Below are 23,982 nucleotides of genomic sequence, written 5' to 3'. Positions count from 1 at the left end.
CACCCTCGTTGTTTCTTAATGACAGCCAGGTAGGACAGGGATGACTTCTCTCCTCTGCCCGTCCCCAGATGTTATACCTCCAGCTCCTTCATTCTCCCACTATCCGATGCCTCCTTCCCGCTCCTCCTCCAGACAACATCGTCTCCAGGATGAACAGCCCCAGTACGGTAGTGCGCAAAGGTCCCGTGGTGCTAGGCGCGGTACAAACATAGATGGCGAGGTGATCCCCGCCCCAGAGAACTGCCAGCAAGGTGGCCTCACAGCCGTGCACTCACTCTCCTCCTGCGGTAGTGGCCCATTTTGGTGGCACCAACACAGAAGGAAGCCTTGGCGAGGAAGAGGAGGCTGGTGCCATCTGGCTCCTCCGGCCCGTTGGCTTCTTGGTGGCCATCAAAAAGCGCCGCGTTGGGTGCACTCTATAATGTGCAACTTGAATCTACTCTACATAAGCCTTTGGAGAACAATGATCTCTGAACTCCCTCCACTCTCCACTCCCCTCCACCGGGACAGACGACAGCTACAGAGTGTACCCCTGAGCCAATAACCTTGTCCTCCCCCTCTCGCCCCCACAGTCAAAACTGAAATCAACGAAACCAGTTCTCAGTTGCGGTTCCTCTTGGCTTGGTTTGAAGTGTGCGCGTCTCTAACTGCCAGGAAGCACCGGGTCGGAGAGATGTCTCTGAATGTCTAGGTGCTCGGAAGAGGCTTCAAGATGCTCGGGGAGGGAAGGGAAACGAGCGCCGCAGAAGAGTCCCCGTGTGTTTGTTGCCCTCTGGTGGGGCTCTGGGTTGGGGAAGGTCTGGGAATGACACTCCGGCTGGGAGTAGACGGTCATGGTTTTCTCCGAGGCCGTCATCAGGTGTACCCCGCTGGACAAGGAATCCCTGGATTTCAGCTGGAACTTTTCTATCTCTGTGTATCTTGGGCTCTGGCGGAGAAGGGGAAGAGAAGGAGAAATGAGGGTGTGTTGTTATGAGATTAAACTCAGCAATAAGGGGCTTCTGGCCAAGAGGCCATAGCATCCCATAGAGAGAGAGAAGCCCATTGAGCAGGTGGTGCCAGCCCATACAGTGGGGGAGCTTCTTGCTTTTTCTTGGGGACACCTTGGAGCAGAGACACCCCTGCCCCGTTATTGGGGAACCCCTTACAGCTCACACGCACTCCCATTGGTCAAATCCTGCTGCCCAAGTGACGGTGCAACCCCCTGTGTTGGAGCCACGTCGCGAGGGATTCAGAGGCCTGGTCTACACCTGAACATTAAGTTGGCTGGAGAAGTGCAGTTAAGCTGACCTGAGTCCCTGGGTAGACAGCGTTAGCTACCATCGACCTGGCTACCGCCTCGCGGGGAGGTGGATTACCTGGGCCGACGGGAGAATCCTTCCCATCAGTGCAGGTCGTGGCTACACTGAAGCGCTGCAGAGGGGCAGCTCTCAAGTGTAGATAAGCCCCTGAGCTCTCAAAGCAGCAGCAGCTCCCCCAGCAACAGTGGTGGCTTCAGGCTAGCTAGGACAGATCAGCTGATTCATGCCGGAAAGGGGACTCTACTCTGTTTTCCTCTAGCACCCTAAAAGAATGGCGTTGGGGTGCGTGGAGTTCTCATTCCAGGCCTCTGCTGGGCTTCATCCCCTCTCCAGCCCCAAGGGCTTAGCCCAGAGGGGATGACCTGGGGTATGACGGGTTTCAAAATGGCCCTGGTTTAGTCGGGGCCCCCACTGCCAAAGAGAGGAGAAGCAGGAGCAGGGGGACCTCCCCCAGAGAGAAGCAGTGGGTGAGCTGGCATCATCTCCGGGGTCTCTCCATCCCCCACATTGGTGAGAGGAAGCTGCGTCCCTCATGGCCAGACCCTTCTCCACACTGTGAGGAGAAGAGGGAGGGGAGCAGCCCCTAGCCTGGACCCTCAGCCGAGCCCTCTCTGCACCTGGAAGGCAGGGGCAGCCTTGGAGAGCCAAGTCTCCTTCCTTCACCCCAGGGTAACTCGTGCTATGACCTGCCAGGGGACCCCCTTGGCCTGCTCCTCTAGAGGAGGAAGCTGCTCTCCGCTGTGAGGAGACGGAGACGTCTCCCCTAGAGCCCCCTCAGCCTCGGTTTGGGCTCAGCACTTGTACTGGTCTTTGCTGTGAAGCGGAATGAGGTCGGGAAATTCTGGAACTAGATCTGCTGGGCTGCTCGAGGCGGAAGGACACCGCTCCCAGCCAAAGCGCTCAGTCTCAGTGATTAGCCAGCACAGGAGTCTGTGAGTTACCTGCCCGGGAGGAGTCAGGTCCTTCTCCTGCAGCGGCATGCATGGTGGAGCGGGCTCCGTGCCCCTCAGGCCCATGCTGTACAAGGCCAGGCTGTGGGAGGACGGTGAGATGGGGCTGTACGCGGGCGGCACTTGGGACACCTGGCGTTGCAGGAGCTGGAGGATTATATTAATGTCTGAAGACATCCTGGACTCCAGCCTGTGGGACAGATCAGCCAGCGTTAGCACGGTGCATCCCAGGGCCACCCTCTTTCATCGGGGGCTTTGCCTGGGCAGTGGGCTTTGTTTGGGCTGCACTGAGCAGGCAAAGTGTCTGGGACCCCAGTGTTAGGATGGCTAATGCTAACCAAGAGTCTCGGAAGAGAGACAAACTCAGATCTTAAACCAATCGCTATTGGGATCACGCTGGGCAGATGAGCTGGCTATTTCTTCCACATTCCTCTGAAGTGTCTGCTGCTGGCCACTGTCTGAGCCAGGATGCTGGGCTAGACTCTAGATGGAGCCCTCAGCTGATTGGATCCAGTCTGGCAATTCCCACGTTTTGTGGATTTACGTTGTTATTTATGCATAAGGTTTCGTGAGTGACAGCTCACTTCATCGAATGAAGTGAGCTGTCGCTCACGAAAGCTTATGCTCAAATCAATTGGTTAGTCTCTAAGGTGCCACAAGTCCTCCTGTTCTTTTTTGCAGATCCAGACTAACACGGCTGCTACTCTGAAACCTGTAATTTATATTACAGTAGCAATTAGAGGCAACTAGAGCGGCGATCAGGCCCCATTGTGCAGCCACAGAGTCAGAGACTGTCCCTGCCCCAAAAAGCGTACAGTCTAAATAGACATAACAAAAGGAGGGAGGAGGAAACAGAGGCCCGAGGGAGGTCAAGTAATGGCCTCAAGGAAGAGAACCCAGGTATCCTGATCCTAATCCACAATGCCTCTTCAAGAGCCAGGCCCAAACCAAGAAGCCAAACTCCCAGGAGGGCTGGGGAAGGCTGGCTGCAGATTTAGCTCTGGACTTTGGGGCTCTCCCTATCTCCATGTGGGTCTGGCAGGGTGGAGTTCTGGGACCCCTCTCTGGATAAGAATGTCTGAGAATATTCCTACGTTCATATCACAACTCAAAGGGACCATTTTTTTAGAGAAGTAAATGAAAATGAAAAGACAAGCTAGGCCCTTTTTCCGATCTCAACGGAGCCTGGTGCTATCACTGCGTGGCCAGCAGGGGGTGTATCAGACTTCCTTGGCATAGCACTGGGTCGTTTTTATTAAGTCAGTGAAAAAACGGCTGAGTGACACAGGGCACATACTCCTTGGACCCAAAGTGAGACACCTAAATCTACACTTAGGCACCTGGATAAAAGTGGCCTGATTCCTAGAGGCACTGAGCACACACAACTCCCACTGCACCGAATGGGGGCTGCAGGCAGCCGCTGAAAATCACGTCTTTATCGAGTTGCTTTCACACGGGTGTAACTTTCGGTCCCCAGCGGTGGAAATTCTAGCTGCACTATTGAAGCGGCAGATCTCACCGATCTGGGCTCCTTTCCCTTTTCATTCGAACGCTGGCCCCTTCCTTACATTTACATGGCAACTGTCTGTCGCCAGTGACTGACTTCGCGAACACTTCACCTGCCCAGGATGGTCGAGCAGGGGGAAGGCGGCAGCTTTTCATGTCAGCAAACGGCGGCAAATGTTCATGCAAAGCCTTCAGTTCCTGACCCTGTGACTGAAATCGGTGGGAGCCGCTGTAACTAAATCCAGTCTGGGCCCTGCTGGGGAAATACTTTAGCCGCTGCTCCCAGATGTCCCAGTAGGGCAGAAGCTCTAAGGTTGAGACTTGCTTGCTGTTTAATGGCAGGATGCCCCATGGCCACGCAATACCCAAAGTAGCCAGCAGGGAGAGCCCATGTCACATCACAGAGCTTTGTTAAAGGGCCCTGGTCCATGTGGGTCTTTTAAAGGGGGCGGGGTGGGGGCAGATGCCACTCACATGGGAGCTGGCCCAGAAGGGGCAGCACCCTGAGAAACTCAAGTGCTGCAGGAACCCAGGCTCCGGCCTCAGAGGAGCTGCACCCACCTGCTGAGCTGAGCCTGCAGGAGCTCCAGTCGGGATTCGATCTCACCCTGCCCGTAGTCCAAGCGCAGAGGGTTGGCCCGGGAGTTGTGGACCAGGGACGCGTGTGGCAGGGGCTCTGGGTGGAGATTTGGCTGTCTGTCCTCCCAGAAGGCGAACATGTTTGGAATGTCCCTGGGGGTGGCTGCAAAGAGGCGAGTTCAGAGCTGCTGATGGAGCAGAGCCGATACAACCCCCCGACCCCGGCATCAGGAATTCCCAGTCAGCAGCCCCCACCCTGCAGTCCCAAACAAGCTCTCCACGCTGCAGCACCTCTCCCGCCCTCCATCACACACCAGCCCGGCAGGGCCTGGCAGCAGAAGGGCTGCATCAGCACCGTACCCGTGGGGGCGGCTGGGGAGGGCCCAGGTACTCCCTGCAGCCCGAATGGGACACAGAATCCAGCCCCAGAGGCTGCCTGCGCTCTGCAGGGGGGCCGGGGCAGGCATGCTACGGGGAGAGAGAGCGAGGGGCAATGGCACAGCCCTGTGTGTAGGAGGGGCAGAGCAGCCGCGGGCGCTGCCGGGCTGGGGTGTGAATTACCCCAAGGTAAGGGGGAAGCAGGCTCCATGACCCCTCCCGCTCCAAAGAACCGGAGCTCGGCTCCTGACCCACCCCCGAAGCATGGTTAGATGGACAGTGGCAAGCTTACCAGGGCAGGTGCAGATTAACTCCACCAGGACGTGGCCGGGGGAACTAGGGCCAGCGCCAACCTGGTCCTGCAGGAGGCCCTAGGAGCCGCCAGGCTGGGGTCAGCTTAGGCTGAGGTTGGTGTTGTGATACCATCATGCTCTGGATTCCCCACAGCGCTAGACCCTAGGCAGGGCCATGTGGCCTCACACAGAGAATGCAGGTTTTGTCTGGAGCGGGGTTGCTCCTCCCAAGGGTCCTGACTTGCCTCCATCTCCCGAAGACCAGACACTCTCCCTTCTCCCTCCCACGGCGCCCCCCAGGGGTCGCACTCGAACCCTGGACGCTGGTCAGCCCCCGAGGGGATGAGGGTTAACGGGGCCCAAGAGGATCTCAGCCATCTCCCCTCGCTGATAGCCAGCACTGGGGCCCCCCGGCTCCCGGCAGCGCCCCAAGACACAATCACCGCTACCCGCGTAGGACAGGCTGTCGTCCGCCCCCTGCTTGCCGACATCGGTGCCACTGGCATTGGGGGTGACCTGGCTGAGCACGGCTGGAGCAAAGTCGTCCTTGTCGGAGTCAGGGGAGGGCTCGGCCTGGGTGGGGCTGGGGGCCTTGGCCTCCTCGTCGCTGGTCTGCGAGCAAGGCGTGGGGCTGCTGCACAGGTCGTCCCACTGGTCCTTGCTGAGGGGGCCCTGCAGGTTGGTGAGCTCCGAGTAGGTGTGGTACTGATCCGCGTCCGAGATGCCTGTGTCCAGCCCGTCCAGGTCTGCGGGGCGGGGGTGGGAGGGGGGCGCAGACAGGTTAGTTCAGACACACCGGGGCAGCCCCTTCAGACCCCATCCCCACTGTGATGCCAAGGGGCTTCAGGAGCCCACGAGAGAACCATGGGGAGCTTTGCCCAGCTTCATGGGGATGAGCGGGAGGAAAGGGCTGGCAGGCCCCTGCCTTGCGGGGCTGGATGGTGCCTAGCACCGGTGAACAGGAGAGGCCGGCTGGTGCCCAGGGCTGCCTCACGGAGGGGGCCAGGCCAGCCAACACCATGTCTCAGGGCGGGCACGACGTGATCCAGTCAGTGCCCTGCTCTGCCTCATGGGCAGCGGCCCGGGCCCTGCTGTGCCAGCAGCAGAGAAGCTGGGAAAAGCCCCCTGCGAGGCACCGCTCAACCCCCCGCCCTCCCACTGGTGCTCCTGCTGCAGCACTGCCCGGGGTGGAGAGCGGGCTGCCCCCGGGCGCTCAGCTGTCAGGACCCTGCCCTGGCAGGGCGCAGGCCAGCTACCTCCCCTCGCCACAGCCCTCCACAGGCGCCAGACACCCAGACCCACCCTGGCAGACCCGCCCCAGGCCCTGGCAGGGGAGTCGGGGCGGGGGAGAGACCATCGCTCTCTGAGTCAGGGGCCCAGATTGGCTTGAACCAGCTCTGGCGTAGCTGCGACCAGTCCCTCCCGTAGTGCCAGGACCAAGGGACAGGGGGCGCTGCGGAGAGGGGGCCCGGGAGAGAAGCAGATGGCAGGAGAAGGCGCTGGGGGGCAGAGACGGCTGTTCACACCCTCCCCGTCCTGCCCAGCAGCTGGCACAGAGTGGGCACAGCGCGAAGGGGAACGCGGAGACCGAGCCTGGCCGGCTACGACTCACCGGTCTTGGGGGGCCTGCCGAGGGAATGCTTATGCCGGCGCACACGGCGGTAGGTGCAGTCGTACTCCTCGCTGAGCGGCGAGCGGGGGATGCTGTCTGCCTGAGAGAGAAGAGGGCACCGAGCGCGGGAGGGGACTGTTAGTGCAACTCAAAGAAACCTGGGGTGCCTCTCTGCACGCCTTGCTCCCAGTCCCCTCTCCCCAAGCCCACCGGCGGGAGATATGGGACTGGACCCTCCTGAGCCTGGTTCAGTCTGAGGCTCTGTGCCCTGGGGGGATGGTACAGTGTGAAGGAGGGCAGATGCGGGTGCCCCGGGACATTAGTGGAGTTAGGGGACTCTCTCATACACTCATCAGCCAATGTCTCTGGAAAAAAACAAACGGTGGCAGCCAATCAGATCGCTGAGCAGGATTTAACGATAAAATACTCCAGAGCCTTCAGCCAATCACAACTCTGATTGTTCATAAAAGCAAGAAGAAAAGGAGTACTTGTGGCACCTTAGAGACTAACCAATTTATTTGAGCATGAGCTTTCGTGAGCTACAGCTCACTTCATCAGCAAGGACTTCTCTGAATAAGCTCGTTTGAGATTGGCTGAAGGCTTTGGAATCCCTTTTTTTTTCTTAGCAATCTGACCCACCGTCTGATACCCAAAGTCAATTGGACGTAAGCATGTGGTTAAAAGTTCACAGTACTCTTCTGGATTGGTGCCAAAGTCATGACGTTTACATGGTGACATCATCACATGACATAATCAGCATGCAATGGCATCACCATGGCAATGCCATCTATATGGGACAGTGCCCTTAGTCACAGTGTTGTAACAATGTGACCCAAATCACATTATGTCAAGACGAGAGAATCACGTCATGACAAGACCATCACTGCACATTGCAATAATGTGACGTGACAATGAAATCATGTCCTCACTCAAACCATTGTGTCACATCACAGTGTAACACTGTGACACGACATGGTGTCATGTTGAAACAATACCCGCACATTACATCACAATGTGAAACAATACCCTCACGTTGTGAGAGCAGCATCATGTCAAAACACGGGACAGCGGCACCACATCATGAGGCAACATGTCATAGCAAAACATCATCATGTGACACATCATGACGCCACCATGTTGACATGTGGCCACATTGCACCAAGTCACCACGACACCACTCTGTCATGACACAACGCTGTCTTGTCACAACAAAATGGCATAGTTTTATGACTCTGAATGTCTCCCATACTCCTTCTCCATACTCCATACTCATCACAACCCAACATCAACACGTCTTGCTGGCATAGTATTGCAACATGATGACCTTGCATCAGCCTGAAATAACCTTTGAGATATTTTAATAGTGCCATGGTCCTGCAAAACTGTGGTCGACGGGGGTTAGCTGCAGGACTCATGGATCCAAATTTCCAAAAGAGCTCAGGGCTAGATTTCCAAGCTCTCAGCACCTACAATCAAGGCCAGATTTTCAGGAGGTCTCAGCACCTAACATGCCCTCATGGGCTGGGCTCTTGTGAAAATTTAGGGCCAAAATCATGATGTTCACAATCCCCATGGGGAGTGCTGAGCTTTTCTCAAAATCTGGCTCTTATTGACTCGAAAGCAATTAAAAACTCAGACAAGGCTTTGAAAATGCAGCCCTTGGTGCCTAGCAAACTTGTGAATGACCTGAGCTAGGAGCACAGAGCGCTTGTCAATCTATGCTCCCCAGCACCGTTCCCTCTGGCGGCCCTCGGCCCCTTTCCTCCCCAGCGATTTGGATGGGGACAATTTGCAGCAGCAGTCTCTGTTCTCCTAACTCTCCACACTTACACCTGAGACTCACATCTCTCAGGTTGAAGGTTATCTCTAAGTTGCTCCAGAAGTTGTCGGAAAAGGCCGGGTACATATCCAAGACCTCCAGGAGGTCCTCCCGCTGGATCTTATGCAAATCGCAGTAGGTCAGTGCCCGGACATCCGCACTGGATTTCCCAGGCCGGGCGTAAAGGCTGATGGGCTCCCCAAAGATGTCGTTCTTCCCTGTGCAATGGAGAGAGGCTCATGAGGGCACTGGTGGTGGAGTCTCCCCAGCGGCTCTAAGGCTTTTAGAGAGATTGCTCTGCTGGTGTCCTGATTCACTGGGCAGTCTACATCTGTGTCCTCCTCTCCTCCTGCTTCCCACCTTTCTCTGTGTCCTCTCCCCTGACCAACTCACTAGACACCTCTTGCTCGCTGCTTTGCACCTCCTGCCATGCCTCCCTTCTTCAGATCCACCCCACCCCAAGCTTCCTGTGCCAATCCCTTTGCTACTTGCGCTGTGGCTGATCTTTGTAAGCTCCGTAGGGCAGGGGCCTTGTCCATTTAGCTGCTCTGTGACATGCCATGCATGGGCCTCTCGAGGGCTCTAACACTGAATTAGAAGACTGTCCCCCATTAGGCCAGGAGTGCTGAAATTCACCAGCACTCGCTGAGGTCACAACATGCGAACCTCACGAAACTGTGATAGTCAAGTCAGCTTTGTAGCATAGTCCTCAGCGCTCCTTTCCGCGGCGGCTGAGTCCAGGCCAGGACGCTGGGAAGACCCTATGTGGAGACATGGGGCAGCATGGACTGGGAGCTAGAGAGAACCCAAAGGGTCTGTCTGTGTCCAGCAGCCTTAAGAAAAACCCCCTTGGAATTTGTGCCAGCTGAGTCTTGGCTTTCCTCTGCCCACAAGGACAGGACAGGATGAAACCTCGGCAGATGTGAGTGCTCCTCCCAACTCCCAGAGCCTCTTGGGTTTGGAGGGCCGGGAGAACAGGCCTCCTCTTTCACGATCTCTGATGCTTCCTGCTTTAGGCTGCGCCAGAGGTGCCACAAGATCAGCCGTCTTGTGCGGGATTGCTGTGCTTCTGGCCCTTGCCTGCAGGGGGTAGCCTTCTGGGAAAGAACAGGGTAGGGGGTGGAGGAGTTGGGACCCGCCAGTTTCTTCCCAAACCTAGAAAGAGGCGGAGTCCAGGGGTCTGAGCTGGGTTCGCTTCGATTCCGATTTGATCTGAGCTGGTTCCTCCACTGCTTGTCACAGCCAGGGGTGGACTGAGACTAAACCGGGCACGGATCCACCCGGCTGCTGGCATCTTCCAGACACACCCTCCCAGCCTCCTGCCTTCTCCCAGCCCTGGTGGATGCTTCTTCCCAGCCCCTCTGCAGCAGAGAGAGGATCTGGTCTTTCCTCCCTGGCCTTGGCTCATTCTCCCAAGTGAGGCAACATTGGATGCTAGTGGAAGCCTAGAGTTGGGAAATGGGAACCAGCTCCCTCCTCTTTGTCCCCAGACCTTGTTGGGGAGGGTCTCACACCACCAGCTGAGACTCATTGCCCGAAGCAGGGAGTTATCAGGGGAGTGGGATGGTTCTCTGCTTTCTTCTGGCAGAGCCCCTTCCCCCCTCCCCACCTCCCCCCGCCCCCTCCCCGCCCCCGGCCCCTGGAAGGAAGGACTCTTCCACCTAGGATGGCCACCACAATGTCCTCCCGGAGAATCTCGATGGAGCCGCGGGAGATGAAGTAGAGGGTGGTGAGGACATCCCCATAATGCACCAGGGTGTCTCCGGGAGGCGCGTGGGTCGTCTTGAACTTCATGGCCAGGGCTCTGAGGCAGCCCTTGCTGGCCCCCCGGAAGGCCTTGCAGTTCTGGAGGAGGGTGCGGTTCAGGTGGAGGCAGATGTCAGCCTGCAGGCATTCGGGGAAGCCTTTCAGCACCTGCACAGGGAGGAAGGAGCAGCCAGTCACACAGCAGGCCCAGAGGGAGAACCCCACATCCCCCACCCCCTGCTGTCCTATAGGCAAGCACAGACTGGGCTTCCCGTATTGCAGTTACATCAAGAAAGGGATCCAAGCCACAGGCTCTGCGCTGGACACGGCCAATGACTATGGACTCTGTCTGTAATGGGACAATCCAACCTGTCGCTCGCGGCACAACCCCCAGGCATGGGCAGGAGACTTCAGCTCTCTCCAGCTCTCTGGGACGCAGGCTCTAATGGGATGTGCGGAGAGGCGGTGGGGCTGGGAGTCACGACAATTAGGTTTTGTTCCCAGCTGTGGAAGGTCATGGGAGCCAGAGGGGTAGAGAGTGTGTGGGTGGGTGGGTCAGGAGAACTCTGAATGGCCTGTGGCAGCCCCAGGATAAGGGGACCAGAAGCCCTCTCCCCCTTCAGTCCCCATGCTGGGCCCTGCACTGCGAATCCAGCCCTCTGGGAGCGAGTGAGTCTGGTACCTTCCGTAGAAACAATACAAAGGGAACTGGCCTGATTTTAGGTGAGGTCACTTTATAATAATCTAGTGACTCACCCAGCTGGTGCCTTCATGATTTTAGAAGCTGCCTCCTCACTGACTCCCAAAAAACAAATAAAGACACTTGGGAAATTCCAAGCCCCAACATGTTGTTTAAAAAAATAGTAAAAGTGACAGTCGCTTGCAGTTACCCCCCCTTCCTTTACAGACCCCACGCCCTGAAAAGAAAGGACATGAATAGCGAGGAGCATCCAAAATCTCACCAACCACACGACAGACACCTTATCGTGGATAACTGATCACCAACCGAGTATGAGTCAACACTGTGATGCAGGTGCGAAAAAGACTAATATCGTTCTGGGCTGTAGTAACAGGAGGGTCGTATGTAAGACATGGGAGGTCATTGTCCCCATCTACAGAACAAGGAGTAATGGTCTCAAGTGGCAGTGGGGGAGGTCTAGGTTGGATATTAGGAAACACTATTTCACTAGGAGGGTGGTGAAGCACTGGAATGGGTTACCTAGGGAGGTGATGGAATCTCCATCCTTAGGGGTTTTTAAGATCAGGCTTGACAAAGCCCTGGCTGGGATGATTTAGTTGTGGTTGGTCCGGCTTTGAGCAGGGGGTTGGACTAGATGACCTCCTGAGGTCTCTTCCCACCCTGATATTCTAAGATTCTATGATACTCGGCACTGGTGAGGCCTCAGCTGGAGCACTGTGTTCCAGTTCTGGGCACCGCTCTTTAGGAAAGATGTGGACAAACTGGAGAGAGTCCAGAGCAGAGGAACAAAAATCATCAAAGGTTTAGAAAACCTGACCTCTGAGGAAAGGGTAAAAAACAGGGCATGTTCAGACTGTAAAAAAGAAGCAGATAACAGTCTGCAAATATGTTTAGGGCTGTCAGAAAGAGGACGGTGATCAATTGTTCTCCATGTCCACAGAAGGTAGGACAAGAAGTGATGGGCTTGATCTGCTGCAAGGGAGATTTAGGTTAGACATTAGGGAAAGTTTTCAAACTGGTCGGTAAGCTCTGGAATAGGCTTCCAAGGGAGGTTGGGGAATCCCCATCTCTGGAGGTTTGTTGGACAAACGCCTGTCAGGGATGGTCTAGGTTTACTTGATCCTGCCTCAGTGCAGGGGTCTGGACTTGATGACTTCTCAAGATCCCTTTGAGCCACAGGCCGACTCCATGGGTGCTTCGGGGCTCAGGCACCCATGGAAAAAAAAACCCAGGGGTTGCTCAGCACCCACCAGCCACCGCTGTTCGGCGGCACCGACAATCAGCTGTTGGGGAGGCACCTCGATCAGCTGTTTGGTGGCAGGGGGAGGCACCTCGATCAGCTGTTTGGTGGCAGGGGGAGGCGCGTGGGGGAGGGCAGAGAGCAGCAAGCGGTGGGCGGGCGCCTTGGGGGAGGGATTAGAGTGAGGGCAGGGCCTTGGGGGAGGGCTGGAGTAGGGGCGGGGCCTTGGGGAGAGCAGGGGTGGAGCAAATCCAGGGAAAAATAAAAGTCATTTTAAATTCTCCTTTGCCAGGATGCCGGCCAACAAACTTGACAACAATGAGGTAGCTGGCGTGGTGAGACCAGTGCCAGTCATGCCAACCAGCATGGCCTCACAAATTCCCTTGTGTTCCCGTCTGGTTGTATCCACCAGCTGTCTCTTGTCCTGTGCTTTGATTGGAAGCTTTTGGGGGAGGGCACCATCCTTTTGTTCTGTGTTTCTACAGCACCTAGGGCCATGGGGTTCTGGCTCACGACGGGGGCTGCAGGCGGCTGCAGTTTGGAGCAGTAAGGTGCACATTAGTGACAACATTCATCACGCCAAAAGCCAGCCCCCAGATCTATACCGAATTATGCCATCCGTTGGTAAGGAGACACGCCATCCTAATTAAACTCTACAGTGTTATTCTCAAGAAGCCAAATGACAAGTGGGTTGCCATTATGATCAGACTGCCAACTGATCAGTAGAGAAGATAATATTTCCCATGTAATGGTATTTTCTTAAAGGTAAATATAGAGGAACTGGACTCTGGATAACAAAGAGCAGTAACACAAAACGCTCCTCCAGCGATTGCTGGGTCAGAGTTAGACCCACATTTATGGAACTGTGCAGCTGCATCTACGCCGCCCGTGGCAGCAACCTAGGGAGAGGTGGGCTTCAGAGCCCGGCTTTGTTAGTGCTGTAGCATGAGCCCTGCTAGCCCAAGTCTCTCTGCCATGGGCCGCCGCTGGCCATGTAGCCGTGGCCCATAAGAGCCATGGGGTTTTGTGCTATGTGGGCAGTGGGAGAGTTAGCACGGCCTTAACTTGTCTTGTCTTTGCTCTTGAACGAGTGGGTCGTGTGCGCCAGGTGGAAGGTGAGCACGTTGCTGTCCCGTAGCAGGCTCCGAAGCGCTTCCCGGGCCCGGTGTAGGGGTAGAGCTCCATGGGGACTGGGTTAGAGGTGGGAGGCGGGGCTGGGGGAAAACAGGGCTTCCCTCCCATGGCTCCAGCTAGTCCTAGCGATTGTGGGACTCTGACCTTTCTTCTCAGCCAGTGGGCGTGGTGCGACCCAGGGCGTTCCCCCTAGTAACTGGCCCAAGAGTCCCCTGGTCTTGGGCTAATGACTGAACAGCAGGCTAGGAGTCAGGAACTCCTGGGTTCTATTCTTGGCTTTGACACTAACTCACTGTGTGGCCTTGGGCTGGTCACCCACCCTCTGGCTCTGTGCCTCAGTTTCCCCATATTGAAAATGGGGGTAGGGATACTGACCTCTCTCACAGAGCAGCAGGGTGAACAATTAGTTAATATTTGTATAGCACCTTGAAAATATAAAGCACTCAGGATGAGAAACAGATCCCAGCTACAAAGTTTGGTGTGCTCGGACTTGGGGTTTGGTTTGACTCATTATAATGCAGATGGACCAGAAGCAAATTTTGAATCAGGATCTGAATTCTTCCAAAGCTGGGGTGTGTCCGTACCTAGCATTCTGGCTTGGGCCCATCCCTAATTATTAGTATCAATGTCTAATCTAAACTATTTTCTTCAGTAATATCATGTGGCTGTGAGTTCCTCTGGTTAATTACATATTGTGTTGCTTAGCTTCCATTTTGCCTTGACCTGGTGCTTGTCAGGGTGAAATTCTGCAAGCTGACCCGATGATGTCCCCAGTGAGGGGAATACATTCCTCTCCCGAGAGGCGGGATGGACTCTTTTTTTATAATTGACTGTCCTCTCTTCTCCTCAGGTTCACAGCACCACGTTCTGGGTGCCTAGTGTCTAAGGTGGACGGCTTCTCCTGATGGCCAAGGCTCATTCTTCCTCAAAGGCGTCTGAGCGAAGGCCCTTCTCTCATAATGCTGCTCTCCCATTGATCCCCTTCGCTCCCTCATCGCGACCTTTCCAGATGCTAATTAAACTGGACTGAAGTTTATTTAAATGCCGTCCTTTCCCTGTCACCCAAAGCACAGCCTGCTTTGCTTAGCAACCAGCGGTGCAGAGAGGAGGCTGGATCGATATGAGCTCCAGAGCCTACCCCCAGCACCCAACGGAAACTGACGCTGGAGCCCCCGGCGCATAGCCGTGGCCTTTCAGTTCAGCTCCAAACCACAGGCCGCTCGGCACGCAGCCTGCCATCCAGCCAGGGAAAGCCTAGGATAGCACACCCTACGCTCCTCCCTTCTCCTGACCTCCCCAGCCACCAAGCTAAGTAGTAGGTATCTAGCTAGCTAGCTAAATAATGGGTCTGCCTGGAGACAGATGGACCCAGTGCTCATTCACACATGGCTTCAATCCCAAACCCAAGCGATACTGATGCGATCTCATCTTGCCCTGCTTTCTTCCAGCCCGAACTGAAAGCACTGGTCCTGGGACAGAGGGAAGTGGAGATGGGCTCGGGGTTCTTCAGGGGGCCCACCACAGAGCTGGGAGCCATCCCAAGGCAAGGAGTACCATAAGTTGCCTTCCCGTTTCCCTCCCCATGGATGCCTCAGGGTTATTGGCAGGACCCGGGACCCAGATCCCTGCCTGGCTGCAGCTCAGCCCCGTGGGGGAGGCAGTTCCCCTCTCATTAGCCAGGCACTCACCGCGTTCATGTCGATACCGTTGGTGTAGGACCAGGCGTGCTGGAAGTATTCCTCCAGGCGCTGACGCAGGGGGTTGGGGATCTGGTGGAAGCGGATGAACTCCTTCACCCTCAGCATCTGGGTGTGGTAGCGGGCCGTGCCCGAGTACAGGCGCTGGATGATGGCAGAGACGTTGCCGAAGATGCTGGCGTACATCAGAGCTGCAAGGAGAGGGCCGGGGTCAGGGATCCCGCAGAAGGGATCGACCTTTGGGGAAGCCAGGGTTGGAGCTGCTCCTGGGTGCCGTGGAGGAGATTCCCTCGCTCATCCCTCACCCCACTGGCAGCAGCTCCAACCCCCTCCCGGCTGCCTTCTCACCAAGACGCCTGATCCCCTCCCGCGGCCCCCACGCGTCATGGCTGCTTCCCTTACTGAGCCAGGTGGATTTGTGCTACTGCAGGTTCCCAGCCGCAGGGGGTCATGGATGGCGAGGGGGACTCACGCTGGGGATCGGGGGCATGTCTGGCAGCGGGACGGGGGGGCTGGAGGGCCAAAGCCCACTGGGGATTGGAGGTGTCTCTTGCAGGGGGTCAGGCTGGGGCGGGGGGGGGTCAATCCACGCAAAAGTCCCTTACCCTGTTTCTTAGCTGCCAGAAACCGTCTCTCTCTCAGGTCTAGTACCCCCTGCCTGACCCCTCCAAATGCTTAGTACTGGCAGTCTCTGGTTGTCATGGATCTGGGAGCTTCCACAGGATGCATCCGATGAAGTGAGCTGTAGCTCACGAAAGCTCATGCTCAAATAAATTGGTTAGTCTCTAAGGTGCCCCAAGTCCTCCTTTTCTTTTTCCTACACTTGACTCTCGGGAGCCTCCCCAGGCAAAGCTGGGTTCTCAGGGCAGAGAATACCTGCTCCAGGCAGCTTTCTGCACCCAGCTGCTGGGCCGGGCAAGCTCTCCTCACCCTTCTCAATGTGAGCTAACCCATTCCTCTCCCCAGGGCAGCCCCTGTGGCCTCCGGCCACCGCTGCACCCCAGGAGGGTGAGTGGGAACAGGCAGGAGTGGGGAGGTCCCACAGCTGAGCGTCATGTGGCCCAGGAGGACGAGTGGGGACCAGGCTGGGAGGCCCGGCCAGGCACTCACAGCCAATCAGCATGACGCAGATGGAGAAGATCTTCTCGGAGTTGGTGTTGGGGGAGACGTTGCCGAAGCCCACGCTGGTCAGGCTGCTGAAGGTGAAGTAGAGCGCCGTGACGTACTTGTCCTTGATGGAGGGGCCGGACGAGAGGTCGCTGTCATTGTAACGCTTGCCGATCTGGTCGCCCAGGTTGTCTAGCCAGCCGATCTTGTGCTCCATGTAGGGCCGCTCCACGTTGCCGATGGCGTACCAGATGCAGGCCAGCCAGTGGGCGATGAGGGCAAAGGTGCACATGAGAAGGAAGAGCACGGCCGCCCCGTACTCGGAGTAGCGGTCCAGCTTGCGGGCCACGCGTACCAGGCGGAGCAGCCGGGCCGTCTTCAGCAGCCCAATCAGCGTGGTGGTCTGCAGGCAGGGGAAGGGGGAAGGGAAATCCTCAGTGGAGGTGACAGTTAGAACTGGGGACGAGGAGCCAGGACTCCTGGGTTCCATTCATGCCTCTGGGATACGGTGTGGTCTAGTGGTTAGAACAGAGGACTGGAAGTCAGGATTCCTGGGTCCTCGTCCTAGTTCTGGACAGGAAGGGCCATTTGGTGGTTAAAGCAGAAGCCAAGACTCTTTGGTTGTAGTCCTGGCTCTGAGAAGGGAGGTCTCTATTAGTGCGAGCAGACGATTGGGCATCAGGACTCCTGGGTCCTTTCCCAGCCTTGCCACTCATTTGGCCAAGTCCCTAATCTCTCTGTACTCAGTTAAAGGGGGATAATAACCCTTATGGAGGGAAACATAACTGAGCGTTTGTAACTTGCTTTTGAGATCCTTGGGGCTAACAGTGCGCGAAATACCAGTACCAGTGGTCCTGATTAAAAAGAGCAATCCCCCAGTGATGAACTGAAAGGCCCATCAATTCCTGCTGAGCTTCTCCCTTGCTGATGGGGCCTGCGACAGGCCAGAGCAACAAGGCTCCTGGCCCCAGAGGCTACCACAACTAACAAGCTACAAAATTCCAGTCGGAATCACAGAGGCACAACCATGTGGCCCGCACCATCCTCAGCACCTTTCACCCAAGCTTACACAGGGGGAAATGGAGGCAGAGGGGGCAGGAACTTGGCTGAGGCGACACCAGGATTCGGCGGCACAGGCAGGGGACTATGCCAGCCCATCGAGAGGCTTAGAGAACCCCCCAAACACCTGAGACTAGAGACTGAGTTATCAGGCCCTGCAGGCAGTAAGCCATCCCAGCCCTCAGGAGCTGCTATTTCTGGCACAATCTCTGGCCTAGAGCAGCATTTCTCAAACTGGGGTCCACGAACACCTGGGGGTCCGAGAGGGTACTCCAGGGGGTCCACCAGTCCCATTAATCAACTCCTCCCCCTCCCTCCCAAGGGCTCCTGCACGCCACAGAACAGCTGTTCCCCGGCATGCAGGAGGCACTGGGAGGGAGGGGGAGGAGTTAAGGGAGGGAGAGGAGTTAATTAGTGGGGCTGGCGGACCCCCTGGAGTACCCCTGGTTCCCTGGTGTGCAGGACATGCTGGGGGAGGGGAAGGAGCGGGGATGGGTTAGGAAAGAGGCGGGGCGGGGGTGGAGCGGGAGCGGGAAGAAGTGGGGCAGGGGTGGGGCCTTGGGGGAAGGGGTGGAGTGGGGGCAGGGCCTGGGGATGAGCGGGAGGCTTGGGGGTCTGCAAAATTTTTAAAATCAAAATGGGGGTCCTTGGGTTGCTAAAGTTTGAGAACCGCTGACCTAGAGCAACTCACTTCCCCTCCTGCCCATTGTCTGTTGAGACCGGGACAGGGACTGTCTCTTGCTATGTGTCTGTGCAGCGCTGAACCCTGATCTCTGTTAGTGCCTCTGGGTGCTACCAAAACACGAGTAAATAACAGTAAAATCATCCCCCATGTTCCCCAAAACATCTTCCTAGGCTTAGAACGGCCCCACCAGATCCAGCTAGTCCAGCGGCCTCCTTGATGTCTGGGGCAGATCACTGGCCTAACCCAGCACCCTGCCGTACTAAATCACAATCTCTGGTCGATCTACTCCAGTCTCCCTTCTCCTCCAGGGAGCAGGGGAGCCACTCCTCGATGTGGAAGCCCCCACAGTCGAACAATGCTGTGTGGACAGTGGCTTGTTACTGGGGGTGGTCAGTCAGAATCCGCACCCCCTGGCTAATCTGAAGTGCAGCTCTATTGTCATTGGGTTATTAGCCAACAGCAACCTCAGATCAGAGCTGCTTGGTGTATACCAGGAAAAAGATGTTTCTTCTGCTGCCCTCTTATCAATCTGCCCCCCCTTCTTTATCTCTTCCCCCCTCTATCCCATCTCTCTCCTTATCCATCTCTTCCTATATACACCCCTTCTCTCTATCTAGGACAGCCCGCTCAGAGCAAGGCGACTCCTGCAGCGTCTCCATGCCAGTCCGTTAGCGGCTGCTTACGGCTGGACTCAGACTTTGGCTATCTGCTATTTTAAAGTCGCAGATAAACCCAAACCAAAGTAACCTCTTGGCCACATCACCTCCTTAACCCAGCTCCTGGGTTAGGCCTGAAGTGCTCCTCTCCTATCCCAGCTTCACCCAACACTCCCCAGGAGAGGGCACAGCAAGCCTTCTTAACTTGCCTGCTGGCTGCTGATTGGTTAGTGTCTCTTCCCAGCCCTTCTAGGCCCTTGGAAGACTAAGTCTTGTTGGTACCTTGTCCTGAGTGGGTTTCTCCTACGTAGGAGATTGTCAGGGTGTCAATGTCTCAGGCAGGGGGCAGAGCAGGCTAGATAGATCTATCTAGATGGATCTATCCATCCATCCACCCACCCCTCTATCCATCTATCCATGTCTCTCTCTCCCCCATCTGTAATTCCACTGTCAACATGGTGTTTGGGCACCAGAAACCCCAGGCAGACTGGTCTCTACTCTACCCTCTGAGGGCTCAGTCCAGGTCTCCGGGTTCTGCGTCGTACCACTGCTCACCTCATCGGAGCCGGAGCGGAAGATGAGCAGGTCGAAGGGAATGGCAGCCACCATGTCGATAAGGAACCAGCCCTTGAAGTAATGGATGGCGATCTTGCCAGGGTGGCTCACCACTTCGTCGTTGATGTTGACGTAGGTGGTGCGGAAGTTGATGATGATGTCCACAATGAACATGATGTCCACGATGAGGTCGATGATGTTGAGCGGGTTGCAGGAGTAGCCGCAGTTCCAGCGCTTCTCCTCCTGCTCCTCGTTGAGCAAGAAGGCGGCTGAGTAGGGCGTGAAGACGGCCGTGTAGATGACCAGCAGCAGGATCAGCCAGTCCCACACTGCCTTGAAGGGGCTGTAGTGCAGGATGGTCCATCGGTGGATCCGCGGCGCCTGCAGCTTGTACTCCGGGAGGACGTCTGCGCCCAGCGACAGGACCTGCCAGGGAGATGGGCATGGGAGAGCAGAGGGGATACAAGAACCAGGCGGGAGGTGGGCTTAGAAGGTCCTGGAGCCCGACTTTGCCTGATGGCACCAAGTGTCCTCAACAACTCTTTTCTCTGCCCTTCTCCAATCAGCCCTCCCAACTGCTGATCCCTCCCCCTGGCACCCACTCAGGAAAATGGCCTGAGCTCGCCTGGGCAGCTCAAAGCTAACCACAGCTCAGCGCACAGCAGCCGGCAACATGTTAGGAATGGAATGAAGAATCCTGAACGGCTACCCCAGCCCCGGGCTCCCCACACCCAGCTCTGCCGGTGCCCCTCACTCCCGACCCGCAGCCCCCTGCTACTCCAGCCCCGGGCTCCCCACACCCAGCTCTGCCGGTGCCCCTCACTCCCGACCCACAGCCCCCTGCTACTCCAGCCCCGGGCTCCCCACACCCAGCTCTGCCGGTGCCCCTCACTCCCGACCCGCAGCCCCCTGCTACTCCAGCCTCGGGCTCCCCACACCCAGCTCTGCCGGTGCCCCTCACTCCCGACCCGCAGCCCCCTGCTACTCCAGCCCCGGGCTCCCCACACCCAGCTCTGCCGGTGCCCCTCACTCCCGACCCGCAGCCCCCTGCTACTCCAGCCCCGGGCTCCCCACACCCAGCTCTGCCGGTGCCCCTCACTCCCGACCCGCAGCCCCCTGCTATCCCAGCCCCGGGCTCCCCACACCCAGCTCTGCCGGTGCCCCTCACTCCCGACCCGCAGCCCCCTGCTATCCCAGCCCCGGGCTCCCCACACCCAGCTCTGCCGGTGCCCCTCACTCCCGACCCGCAGCCCCCTGCTACTCCAGCCCCGGGCTCCCCACACCCAGCTCTGCCGGTGCCCCTCACTCCCGACCCGCAGCCCCCTGCTATCCCAGCCCCGGGCTCCCCACACCCAGCTCTGCCGGTGCCCCTCACTCCTGACCCGCAGCCCCCTGCTACTCCAGCCCCGGGCTCCCCACACCCAGCTCTGCCGGTGCCCCTCACTCCTGACCCGCAGCCCCCTGCTATCCCAGCCCCGGGCTCCCCACACCCAGTTCTGCCGGTGCCCCTCACTCCCGACCTGCAGCCCCCTGCTATCCCAGCCCCGGGCTCCCCACACCCAGCTCTGCCGGTGCCCCTCACTCCCGACCCGCAGCCCCCTGCTATCCCAGCCCCGGGCTCCCCACACCCAGCTCTGCCAGTGCCCCTCACTCCCGACCTGCAGCCCCCTGCTATCCCAGCCCCGGGCTCCCCACACCCAGCTCTGCCGGTGCCCCTCACTCCCGACCCGCAGCCCCCTGCTACTCCAGCCCCGGGCTCCCCACACCCAGCTCTGCCGGTGCCCCTCACTCCCGACCCGCAGCCCCCTGCTATCCCAGCCCCGGGCTCCCCACACCCAGCTCTGCCGGTGCCCCTCACTCCTGACCCGCAGCCCCCTGCTATCCCAGCCCCGGGCTCCCCACACCCAGTTCTGCCAGTGCCCCTCACTCCCGACCTGCAGCCCCCTGCTATCCCAGCCCCGGGCCCCCCACACCCAGCTCTGCCGCTGCCCCTGAATCCCGACCCACAGCCCCCTGCTAGCCCAGCCCCGGGCTCCCCACACCCAGCTCTGCCGCTGCCCCTCACTCCCGACCCACAGCCCCCTGTTACCCCAGCCCCTGGCTCCCCACACCCAGCTCTGCCGGTGCCCCTCACTCCCGACCCACAGCCCCCTGCTAGCCCAGCCCTGGGCTCCCCACACCCAGCTCTGCAGCTGCCCCTCACTCCCGACCCACAGACCCTTGCTATCCCAGCCCCGGCTCCCCACACCCAGCTCTGCCGCTGCCCCTGAATCCCGACCCACAGCCCCCTGCTAGCCCAGCCCCGGGCTCCCCACACCCAGCTCTGCCGCTGCCCCTCACTCCCGACCCACAGCCCCCTGCTACCCCAGCCCCGGGCTCCCCACACCCAGCTCTGCCGGTGCCCCTCACTCCCGACCCGCAGCCCCCTGATATTCCAGTCCTGGGCTCCCCAGACCCAGCTCTGCCGGTGCCCCTCACTCCCGATCTGCAGCCCCCTGCTATCTCAGCCCCGGGCTCCCCATACCCAGCTCTGCTGCTGCCCCTCACTCCCGACCCGCAGCCCCCGGCTACCCCAGCCCCGGGCTCCCCACACCCAGCTCTGCCGCTGCCCCTCACTCCCGACCCACAGCCCCCTGTTACCCCAGCCCCGGGCTCCCCACACCCAGCTCTGCCGGTGCCCCTCACTCCCGACCCACAGACCCCTGCTATCCCAGCCCCGGGCCCCCCACACCCAGCTCTGCCGCTGCCCCTGAATCCCGACCCACAGCCCCCTGTTATCCCAGCCCCGGGCTCCCCACACCCAGCTCTGCTGGTGCCCCTCACTCCTGACCCGCAGCCCCCTGCTATCCCAGCCCTGGGCTCCCCATACCCAGCTCTGCCGCTGCCCCTCAGTTCTGCCCCTTTGAGCTGAAGGCCAGTAGCCGCCAAACTGTGATACTCATGACACTTGTGAGATCTGAAGCAGATTTGAACCCAGATCTGCAGCATGAGCCTTCTCCAGCCCCCATCGTGCAAACCTCCCTGCTCCTCTCCTCACGCTCCCTGGTGACTGCACCATTCCCTCATCTTCCTTCCTCGCTAATGACTCTTGGGCTAATCTGCTCATGGGCTATTTTCCGTACACAGCTCCCAGGCACTGGCCCATAGGGGCTGTCGGCTCATCTCCCCTGAGACTCCTGGATTCGATCCAGGATTAGGCAGTGCCGTGTTCTTTCCAAGAAGGGAAGGATTCCTGCAGACGTGCCTACAGGAAAGTTAAAGTGCCCGGGAACTGGGAGTGAGGGCAGGAGCTGGTATGGGCTGCAGCCAACAGAACCGTGCTGGGGTCCGCTACAGAGCAGGATCCTTAGCACTACACAGAGGGGGTGAAGGAGGCATGAACAGGGCATGGCCTAGGGCACCAGGGCTAGTGGGGTGCCCGGCAGCTTCACACAGGGCAATAGTTTAGGGGGACCAGAGTTTGGAGGTCAGAGATGGGACTCTTATCTAATGGCCTGTGTGTCTGGGATCCCATCTGCCCATCTATCTATATATCCAGTTGTCTATCGTATGCCCCTATCAATCCAGCGATCTCTCCAGAACCCTCTCAGTCTGGGGCCCTCAGTAGCTCTTCAGCCTTGCTACACAGCTGCCGTTGGCCTGGGTCACTGGACCCTGGGCAGTGGAGAAAAAGGCTGGAAGCATCTGGAGCTGTAGGAATCGACAAGGACAGCCAAGGCCAAGCCAGCCCTGCTCAGACTGAGTGGGAGAGCAACGCTGTTCTCGCTGTTCCCCAGCAATCCCCACTGTGTACAGGGTCACCCCAGCCATGGCCTGCCCACCACACATCCTCACGCACCTGGCAATCTTTGCCCAGGCGAGGCACAAGGCTGCAGTAGCAGGGGGAGCAGGGAGCTGGCATGGAGATCCACTGGCCAAGCTGGGACGGGGAGGGGGCAGGACCGGACTAGCAGGGGCTGCAGGTCAGGCAGGAGGTGAGTCAACAGGGCGCGAGGGTGAGTTCTCAGGCCCCGCACATGCTTTGCCTGACTCATAGAAATGCCCCTGATTTTAGGTCTGCTTTCCTGGAGCTCACTTTATTTTGGAGATGCTAGCGCAGCCCAGCCAATGACTCACAGGCTGCTGTAGAGGAGGTTAGAGAGCGTTTGGTTTTCTTTGTCTATTTAGCGGACGAGGTTTCTTTCTGTGTTTATCTGCTGAGATGACTTCGGAAGAAACCCCCAGCTGCTCTGCTGCCCACATTGCCAGCCGGGCCTGGCAGCCCATTGGCTGCCCACTGTTGTCACTCGCGCCCACAGAAGGCAGCGGGGAAGCCCCTCCTCTATCCACCCTGTCCAAACTCTACAAGAAGGATTCCCCTTCCGGTAAACGCCCCCTGACAACGCGCATACGATGAACAGTCTAGCATCTCCACTGCTCCCAGCTGTGTGTCACAAGCCCTCTACTGCTAACAGATAATGGAGATTCCCTGTTAGAGTATCTGGCAGGGATGTTGGGGATCCAGGATCTGTAGCTGCTGCCACTGCAGGAAGGAATGCCGTGACCGCCATGAGATTCCAGAGAGGCCTAGCTTGGTAACACCTAGATGCTGGACATTGTTTGCACCCCGGGGGAACGTTTCCCTCAACATATTCCAGTCTCACACCACGGCAGCCACGCTCAGATCGGTGGGGTGGCACAGGCGTAATCGGGGGCAATGGCACTAGCTAAAACAATAGGGAAGGACATCAAACCTCATGCTTCAGGGCACTAGCTGGAGGTGTGATCAGGAACAAATTTCCTCTCTACCCACTGTTGTACACAGGCCTGTTCTGTTAAGCTGTCCAAGGTAACAAACGTCCAACTTGGCCTGTTACATCAAATTGCTTGTAGAAGCCAGCAAAAGTTAAAGACAGAAAGCCCGAATCAGCCCAAGTAAAGGTTTGCTGATACCACCCAAGGACTGGGTTAAGATCCTGACGGGTA

At 57.9% G+C, this 23,982-nt stretch overlaps 1 protein-coding gene across 1 annotated transcript in view; it reads right to left on the bottom strand.

The window, feature by feature from the left end:
• Positions 1–643: 643 nt before the first annotated feature.
• The window catches only part of KCNH6 (potassium voltage-gated channel subfamily H member 6), a 101,486-nt gene continuing 78,147 nt past the window's right edge, over positions 644–23,982 (bottom strand). Inside the window, exons 5-14 of the mRNA XM_077806278.1 lie at positions 19,018–19,443; positions 16,066–16,465; positions 14,947–15,146; positions 10,100–10,352; positions 8,463–8,656; positions 6,620–6,719; positions 5,457–5,753; positions 4,319–4,499; positions 2,243–2,441; positions 644–928 (exon numbers count right to left, since the gene is read on the bottom strand). Coding sequence (XP_077662404.1) covers positions 644–928; positions 2,243–2,441; positions 4,319–4,499; positions 5,457–5,753; positions 6,620–6,719; positions 8,463–8,656; positions 10,100–10,352; positions 14,947–15,146; positions 16,066–16,465; positions 19,018–19,443 — 2,535 coding nt within the window. The remainder of the gene's footprint in view (positions 929–2,242; positions 2,442–4,318; positions 4,500–5,456; positions 5,754–6,619; positions 6,720–8,462; positions 8,657–10,099; positions 10,353–14,946; positions 15,147–16,065; positions 16,466–19,017; positions 19,444–23,982) is intronic.

Source organism: Eretmochelys imbricata, chromosome 27 (assembly GCF_965152235.1).
Source record: "Eretmochelys imbricata isolate rEreImb1 chromosome 27, rEreImb1.hap1, whole genome shotgun sequence".
In the NCBI taxonomy this organism is placed as follows: domain Eukaryota; kingdom Metazoa; phylum Chordata; order Testudines; family Cheloniidae; genus Eretmochelys; species Eretmochelys imbricata.
Note: the sequence above shows the minus strand (reverse complement) of the source record. Positions and strands in the feature narration are given on the sequence as shown.